The sequence below is a fragment of the Rhincodon typus genome, chromosome 3 (assembly GCF_021869965.1).
Source record: "Rhincodon typus isolate 14 chromosome 3, sRhiTyp1.1, whole genome shotgun sequence".
Lineage (NCBI taxonomy): Eukaryota > Metazoa > Chordata > Chondrichthyes > Orectolobiformes > Rhincodontidae > Rhincodon > Rhincodon typus.
In genome coordinates this window covers 118,625,657-118,635,154 of record NC_063334.1, presented here as the reverse complement: position 1 = coordinate 118,635,154, position 9,498 = coordinate 118,625,657, and the positions used below count along the sequence as shown (strand labels likewise).

General features: G+C 39.2%; 1 protein-coding gene across 4 annotated transcripts in view; it reads left to right on the top strand.

Annotated features, from left to right (window-relative positions):
- clcn3 (chloride channel 3) overlaps positions 1-9,498 on the top strand; it is a 119,598-nt gene that overhangs the window by 104,333 nt on the left and 5,767 nt on the right. For 2 of the 4 annotated variants that reach the window (XM_020533708.2, XM_020533710.2), the window contains one exon: positions 8,761-8,836. The exons of the other annotated variants lie outside the window; for them this stretch is intronic. In XM_020533708.2, the coding sequence (XP_020389297.1) occupies positions 8,761-8,836 (76 nt within the window). The remainder of the gene's footprint in view (positions 1-8,760; positions 8,837-9,498) is intronic. 4 annotated transcript variants of the gene reach the window in all.

Genomic DNA, 9,498 nt, shown 5'->3' with positions numbered 1-9,498 from the left:
CAAAGTTGCTGGAAAAGCTCAGCAGGTCTGGCAGCATCTGTGGAGGAAAGAACAGAGTTAACGTTTCGGGTCCAGTGACCCTTCCTCAGAACTCACTGGACCCGAAACGTTAACTCTGTTTTCTCCTCCACAGATGCTGCCAGACCTGCTGAGCTTTTCCAGCAACTTTGTTTTTGTCCCTGATTTACAGCATCCACAGTTCTTTTGGTTTTTATTATGAATATGGGTGTTGTTTCAAATGACAGTGCAAGTGTCCTCACAATGCTAATGGGTAGCAAGTTTAAAGTTTTGATTAATCTCTAAGTGGAATGGCAAAATTCTTTCCAAGTTTGGATGGTGTGGGAAGTGAGGGTGTTTCCATGCATTTGCCGCCTTTGTCCTTTTAGGTGGATTGAGAATTTAGGAGATATTACAATGGAAATCTTAACAAGTTGTTGCAGTACATCCTATAAAAAGTGCCTTACGCCAGTGATGAAGGGGGACAATGTAGTAGATGATTTTCTGTTTTATGGTGCCAACCTTCTTAGAACGTATGATGTGAAGGTGCTGGTGTTGGACTGGGGTGCACAAAGTCAAAAATCACACAGCACCAGGCTATAATCCAACAGGTTGGACTATAACCTGGTGTCATGTGATTTTTGATCTGAGAATATAGGAACAGCAGTAAGCCATTTAGTTAGATCATGGCTGATCATCCACCTCTGAGTTTTGTTGCAACTGCAGCCAAATATGAAAGTGGAAAGTATTCAATCTCATTCCAGGCTTGTGTCTTGCAGGTGACGTAGCGGATTTTGAGATTGGGTGACGAACCACCAGCAGAATACCCAGCCAATGATTTATTCTATTGCCATTTATGTGATTGGGCTAGTTGAGTTTCTCTCAGTAGAGTCACTTCGGATGTGACAGAAATGTGGTAGAATTTTGTTTCCTTTGGGGTGGAATACTCCTGGATGGGGGAATGTAATCCGAAAATAGATTATTGAAAAGTGAAATTAGGAAACACTTTCAGAAGCAAAGTTATTGGAATCTGGAATACCTCACTCCACAGAAGCATGTGACTGCTGTGACAATTGAAACTTTCAACATTCGAGAGTTTTTATTTAACAGCATAAGAGACATGGAAGAAAAGCAGGCAGATTTGAAGCATGAGCGATGGAACAGGAAAGTTTGGGGTACATGGGGCAGGGAGTTCTGTTTCTGTTTTCCTTGTTGATAAATATAGTTTTCTTGCACATCATCTGTTTCCTTTTTTGAACACATGCTGTGTTTCATCTCAAACCAATGAACCTTATTGATCTCAAGTGCAAGAGAGACATATGTTGGACATTACAAATGTTTGCACTCTAGAAACAATGTTTTACAAAACTGTGTATAAGCAACTCAAGTAGAAAACAAAAGGCATTTTGCATAGTCAAGTTAATAATTTAATACTTTGGAAATGAGAAAATTCACTTCCATATAACGTACATTTTCTGTTTGACAGGTCCACAGAAGTAATAGCTAAGAATAACGCACTGCAGTAGCTGATGGCCTCAAACCTACCTTGCAGTCAATTTTAATTCTATTCTAAGTTAAATTAGATAGTGGGCAGAAAGTATTGCTGTGGACATTCTAACGTTTTTGCCAAAGTGACTGGCATTGATTAAACTTTGTAAGATATTGAGACCTTGAGTTAAAGTTGAGAATCAATTTGTAGGTGCCCAGATCTTACACTTGTACATAGAATGCAAGACTGGAAAAAGTGATTATAATTTTAAACTGACTTACTCATTTCTTGAAAGTTGTCATCCTGAGATTTATCCAGCTCTCCCATCAATGCTGTCAATTTCAACTACGATGTGCAGGTGCCGGTGTTGGACTGGGGTGGACAAAGTCAGAAGTCACACGAAGACTTCACCTGATGAAAGGCTACGCTCTGAAGGCGTGTGATTTCAAATAAACCTGTTGGACTATGACCTCGTGTCGTGTAACTTCTGACTTATTTCAACGATAACAGGGCATTCTGTTTGATATATTCACCACTCTCTACAGAGAATAGTTAAATCTAAGCAGTTAGTGCCTCTCCTCAAAATTGAAACATTTTAGAAAAGTAGGAACATTTGAGTGGAAGTAGGCCATTTTGTCCTTCGTGTTTGTTCCACCAGTCAACATGACTGAAATGCTTGTGGTCTCAGCTCTATTTTCCTGTCTACACCACATAACCTTTGACTTCTTTATGTTCTTCCTAGTTCTGGAAATCTTGGTAATCTCAAACGTATTATTCAATCTATTCCTGTGAGAAATTTGAATGTTTTATTTTCCTCACAAGGCATTCTCATCCTCTCTGTGTATATCTCAATATTCTCATAGTATTTCAGCTCTGAAAAGCTTGCTGTGCTGGATCTCAGATTTTTCCAGATTTGTATATCCAACCTGTCAAATCCTAAAACTAGTGAAGACTCTGAAACAAATGCTAAAAGATCAAGTTCCAGGTTAACCTGAAAGAACTACAGATACTGTAGATCAGAAACAAAAACATAAGTTGCTGGAAAAGCTCAGCAGGTCTAGCAGCATCTGTGAAGAGAAATCAGAGTTAACATTTCCGGTCTGGTGACCCTTCCTCAGAACTGATGGTAGCTAGGAAAATGTTGGTTTATATGCAGAAGATAGGGTGGTGGGAGCAGGTAAGGAGTAAACGATAGATGGGGATAGAGCCCAAAGAGAGAGGAACATTCTCAGAGGGCTGGTTGCCTTCCTTGGACAGTGCTGCAGATACTTGTGATGTCTCTGAGGCTGGTGGAGTCACATCACCTTCTGCAGTGGTTATATGTTTCTCTTGTACCCATTAACATCTTCTCACTCAAGTGTCTGGTGGAGAAAGACGAAGCAAAGACCAAGGAAAAGATTATCCTGGAAGAGGTTGATTCTGTTTCACAGTGGGAACAAAGATGAAAACTCCTGTTTCTGAGAGGCAATCTGAACACAGCAGAGGAGAAGGAAGAGTACTGGGAAAAATCTGAGCTGAAGGGTAATCAACCTTTCGGACCCTGAACCAAAAACTGAGCCTGGAACTAGACCTTCAGAAATGTCTAGTTCTTAGACAGCTCTGGTTTTTGACAGCCAATTTTCCTGTGCAGTACCTGCAAAACTTCTCTTGTCCCATTTTGCTGATAGCAGCACTCTCACAATGTCCTCTGACTTATCATGAGCTGATCTGTGAATTGAGACATAATCCAATGATGTGAATTTTTTTAGGATAATGATATCCATAAAAATAATATTTTTAATGAAAGAAATCCTTTTAGACATTATTCCATTCTATTTCATTTGAATTGTTCTTAAAAATTGACAATATCTTTGACGTACTGATGTTCTTTTAAGATATAAGCTGCTGAAAGACTTGAATTTCTTTGTCCATATTTCCCAGTTTTCTAATTCGCTACTCCATTTGGTTTTATGCAACACTGGTGGCAACAGGGACAGGAAAAGGTGATCTGAAAAATCTACTTTTGACTAGCAAGTTCCTCCAAGTTGTAACCTTTGGACAGAACGATCCAGGCTGTGCTCGGGCTGTTCTAACATTGTTTAAGGGGCATATTACCAACATATTGGTTGTGGTTGGTGGACGTCAATTTCTCAGTGTAGTGTCCTAGACCCAACCAGCTTCATCAATGACCTTTCCTCTATAAGGTCGCAAATTGGGAACTTTATGCAATCATCAAACATGTTCAATTATCAATAATGTTTAGCAGTATACGCATTTCTCTCCTTGAAGCAAGATCTAAACGACATCCAGCCTTTGGCTGACAACAGGCAATAACATTCATGCCACGCAAGTAGCAGACACTAGCCATTTCCAACTAGAGAGAATCCAATAATACTCAGTGGTATTAGCATTGTTCATAATGGGAGTATCAGCATTCTGGGGATTAAAATTGACCAGCATCTGAACTGGACCAAGCAAGTCAGAGGCTGGGGATTCTAAGTTGAAAAACTTACCTCCTGTTTCCCAACTGCCTGTCCATCATCTACAAAACATAAGTGAGTAATGTGATGGAATACTCTCCACTTGCCTGAATGAATGCTGCAACAACAGTGCAGATGCTTGGCACCATCAAGAGCCTGCTCTACTGGCACCCCATTTACCACCTTCAACATTCACCCTCGTCACAGTGACAGCATTGTGTAGCATCTATAAGGTGTACTGCAACAACTCACCAGGGCATCACCTTCCAACGAACACTACCACCTATAAGTCCCTCCACATTACAGCATCCACACTTAGAAAGATATTTACATTCCTTGAATGAGATAGTAAGAACTGCTGATGCTGGAGTCAGAAATAACATAATGTGGAGCTGGAGGAACACAGGCCATGCAGCATCAGAGGAGCAGGAAAGTTGACGTTTCGGGTCCCGACCTGAAACGTCGACTTTCCTGCTCCTCTGCTGCCTGGCCTGTTCCTCCAGTTCCACATTGTGTTATCTCCATTCCTTGAATGTTGCTTGGTTAAAATCCTGGAATCCTGTTCCCAATAATAGTGTTTCAAAAAAGCAGCTCACTGCTACCTTCTCCAGGGAAATTAAGGATGGCAAAAATGCTGGCTGAGCCTGCAATATGCTCCTCCCATGAATGAATAAAGAGAAATACGCTGACACTAAGGGCTTAGACCTGTTCTGTTTAGGAAATTTGTTGTAATTTACTGGTTGCTAACTGAGATGCCCTTAATGTGTCAGAGATAGTAGGAACTGCAGATGCTGGAAAATCTGAGATAACAAGGTATAGAGCTGGATGAACACAGCAGGCCAAGCAGCATCATAGGAGCAGGAAGGCTGACGGGAAGGGTCTAGGCCCGAAACGTCAGCCTTCCTGCTCCTATGATGCTGCTCTACACCTTGTTATCTCTGCCCTTAATGTGTTTCCAGTTACTTTGTTTTTGCAATCTTGTGCTGTGAGTGCCCTCTGCTGACTGGTTTACAGGCTGCACTGCCTCTGTGATGAGGTTAGGTTATTTGTCTGTTTTACTCTGCATCAATTTGTTATTCGATAGGAATGATGGTGTAGCGGCTGAGAACAGTCATTCGCAAATAAGCTATCTTGCAGACTTTTGAAAAAATGTTGTGGTTTGTTCCTAAAAAATTTCTTTTGATACTTCGTGAAAGATCTCGTAAACGAAACCTCAGGTCTAACTCAGATTCAAACTCAGTCTAACATATGCAAGAGGCATTGCAGATCTCAACTTGGTCACTAGCCTTTCAGTCACTGTGCCTATCTACTGCTGTCTTGGAAATTAACCCATGGACACTTAGGTATATAATTTTTATATTGAAACAAATCACTAACAAGTTTGCATTTAGGCTGAAACCAGTGGTAACATAAATTAAGTATAGTTTATATTTAGAAGTTCTGCCTATACATGCACAAAACTACTTTATTAAACAATGTCATTGGGTTTATTTTATCTGACATTCTGGTGCAATTGAAATCATTGCAAAACTAATTAAATTAAAAGGCTCAACAGATCTGATAGCATCTGTGAAGAGAAGCTGTAAACATTGCAGCTTGTTTTGAAGTGGTGGACTGCATTGGTTCAAGAAGGCAGCTCACCACCACCTTCTCAAGGGCAACTGGGGATAGGGAATGCTGGCCAAACAGCGATGCCCACATCCTACAAATGAATAAAAATTTTTTAAAAAATCAGGTCGAACTGACCTTTCTTTGTTTATGAATTCTGGTGAAAGGTAATCTCCAACTGTTATTTTCTACTTAATCATGCTGTACATTTCCATCAATACCTATTCAGTTTGTTTTGTTTTCCTCATCAGAACGGGGGTGTTGCATTTTAAAGTTGTTACACTTCAAATAATAATTGGTAGTTCTGCAGTTATCATATTAACATTTTAATGCCAAAACCTTACAGGAATTGTATCTCAGTTTTCTGAATCATTGTCTATGCAGGTTTGGTTGATTTGGAAATTTTTACAGTAGACCAGATAATGTACACTATGCGTATCTACACACAGCTATACCTATAGTGATAGAGATCAAAAGAGACATTATGACATGAACTTGGAAATGCTGAAAACCAATGACTGGTAATTGTAAAGCACTTTACCATGTGTCGAAGAGGAAGGGATTCAAACCCTAAGTCCCCTCTTCTTTCATGAATTATTGCAGGTATTTCAACTTTAGAAAAAGTGGCCAAAAAGAAAGTCCTGGATGTAGATATTGAAGACTATAGAAGTTGACAGTACATATAATGAAGTGAAGGGATTTTGAGAGAGAATTGTTAGAGGCAGCATTGAGATAGAAAACTAGGGTCTTTCACTGTTCAAGATGGAGGATGTACTGCAACGTAGAATCCATAGAGAAAGACATGATTTGAAAGCATAGGCTAAAGATTGGTTGGACCATTTCCAGAGAACGAATCCTCAGTGAAGGTGAGGATTTGGAATACTATACGCTGAGGCTGGAAGCATGGGACAGCATTCCATTACTTTATTGTTGGCTTCAATAAAGAGATTTTCTTCAATCGGACTGTAGAATGTGCAACACGTGGGAGCTATTTTTAACCTAAACTGCTAATCGGGAAACTGCCGAATTGTGATTTATACCTCCACCTGATATAACATTCAATTGAGGTGAATACAGTAATATCAGATGCAGATGTAAAACCATTATGGCATCTAATTTAATTTGGTTAGATTAACTATGAACCAAACCTAGCTTAAGTTTTCCTAGAGACAAGTTATCAACACCCAACTATGAATTACTGATTGAGTCTGACTTTTTTATACACCTGTCTGTGAAATTCACCTACAGTCACTGCATCATTTGAAAAGAAAGAAGAGTTGCACTTATATAGTGCCCTTTCATGACCTCAGGACACCCGAAAGCACTTCAAACCATGGGAATACTTTTGAAGTGAAGGCACTGTGGTATTGTCCTTATAGTGTACATGGTGAAGGAACAAATTCTTCATTCATTTTAAATATTGATTTATATCTCTTTCAAGATTCTGTTCATGAAAGGGAGTAAGTTCAAAATGGGTTTCAGAAAAATTTCATGTACTCTTAGAGAACTGATCTCTTCAAAAGTATTTTGGATTGTTGACTATTTTCTGCCAATAACTCTTCTCATCTTTTAATAATAATTGCAGGAGCAATTGCAGTGGGCTTTAACCTAGTGAATAAAAAGAAAAGATTACTAAGTGCTTTTGTGGAATTTTCTTAAGTCATCTCTTTTTTGACATTTTCTGTCAGCTTTTCATCCATCGTTCCCTTTGTCTGCTGGTGGGTGGCCAAGAATCTGCTATGAGAGTTCTGGAGCTGCAGATAGCTGTCAAGCGATGTTCAAGAGCAGCCCAGAATGACTTGCTGTCCTGTGATTGTTTCCCCCACTGTGCCACCATTCTGACTCTGGTGAAGTGACTGTCATTTGTCCAGGACCTGATCTCTGCACGTTATTTTCTCTAGCAGTAATGATTACCATCAGTGATCTTGCATTGTATGGGCACCTGTGCGAATCTGCTTGCATTCTATCAACCTATGTCTCTGTGCTGCTTGCACTTCTGTTTTTAATTCAAGGTCATGCTGTTCCTGTCATTCAGTGCAATGCTAGAAGCTCACTGCTTTTGACTAACCAATATAGGTTGTCATTTCCATAAGCTACAGTGTAACAGAATTGTTTCAGAGATAGTAGGAACTGCAGATGCTGGAGAATCTGAGATAACAAGGTGTAGAGCTGGATGAACACAGCAGGCCAAGCAGCATCAGAGGAGCAGGAAGGCTGATGTTTCGGGCCTAGACCCTTCTTCAGAAATTTCTGAAGAAGGGTCTAGGCCTGAAACGTCAGCCTTCCTGCTCCTCTATGCTGCTTGGCCTGCTGCGTTCATCCAGCTCTACACCTTGCTATCTCAGTGTAACAGAATGGCCAGGTCTAACTCCTTTAGTTTTCAGTCATTCTTGATCTCCTGTTCAGTACTAACACTACAGTCGAATTATCAAATAGGATTAGGGAAGAAAGATATCTAGTGGTTATTTCAAAAACAAGATATAAATAATCATATATAAATCTAGGAAAAACAATGTTGATACTGTACTAAGGTTAAAATTTTGACAAGGAGCTTGAAAGATGATGTGCACGTTTCTCCACATCCCCGTCCTCCTAACTTTTGAAAAATATTTTTACCTCAGACAATTCATTTTTCCGACCCAGCATATATGTGTCACTGAACAAAGCACATTGCTATGTAGTCTTAAAAGATTGTGAACACTGAAGTGAAATTTGATAAATAACAATAAGTTGTTCTGTGTGGATACTAACTTACAAACTTAATACATTTGCAAGTAATTCCTTTGCCCAACATTTTTTAAATGAGCTAGTTTTTATGTTGGGTATTAGTACATTAGAAGATAGCTTCAAAGACAGAGACAGTAGTGATGGGATAACAAAATTATACGACTGAGGCCTGGAAAGTACAATGCTGTAAAAGATGCAACCCCAATAATGCAAACATATCCTATACGCTTAATCACTTAAAGCCTTGTAAATTAAGAAGACACAGCTATCCTTTTTTGTTGATTATAGAGGGCTTTATGCTTGATTCAAAAGTTTAAAACTGCATACAGGGTTGTTTCTTTTAGCCTTTATGCATTTAATTTGCTGTATTTGTGTTGTGCAATTTACTCTAAATTATTTTTGCAACCTGTTTTCTGCTGTACAAACATGATTTACTTTCATTGCAAAACGCAGTCATTAGCATAACATGGTCTGTTTCAGGAATGTCTTGGGGATCATCACAAAGAAGAACATATTAGAACACCTCGAGCAACTAAAACAGCACGTCGAACCATTGGTGATTAGTCATGGCACATCTGCCAATTAAAAGAGTAAAATTTTTTAAAAAAAATCTGCAGTGAGAGGAAGCATGAAGCCTGTAATATGAAAACTATTAAAAGCGCCACATACTCAGAATTCTTTTGTAAATGGGAGTAGCTGAGATGATAATTGACTACAAAACTGAAGCTATAATAATCTTATAGTCTTGTCAAAACTGTGCTGCTGTGAACAAGTCTTTGTCTGATTAATATATGCTCCCTAATAAAACTATTGAGTATGCAAAAATTTCCTTCAACTAAAAATTGAGAAGATAGAGCCATTGATTTTGGTCCCTTCCACAAACTCTGTTCACCAGCCCTGGCCACAGATTTCAGTCTAAAGCTGAGTCAGAGCTATTTACACCTTGGCTTATGTTTGACACCAAACTAAGCTTTCAACTACATATCTGCTCTGTCCCTAAGCCTAACCATTTCCTACTCTATGATGTCACCCTCAGGAACCTTCATGCCTTTTTTACTCCTAGACTTGGCTGTTCTCTAAGGCTCATCTTCCATCCCACATAAACTTACTCTATTGCCCATATATTAACTTGCTTCTGAATCTAGTTTACCTTGCATCTCTACTCCTGCTGATTTCAGATCAAACAACAACTCAACTTTAAAATCGTCCTCCTTGTTC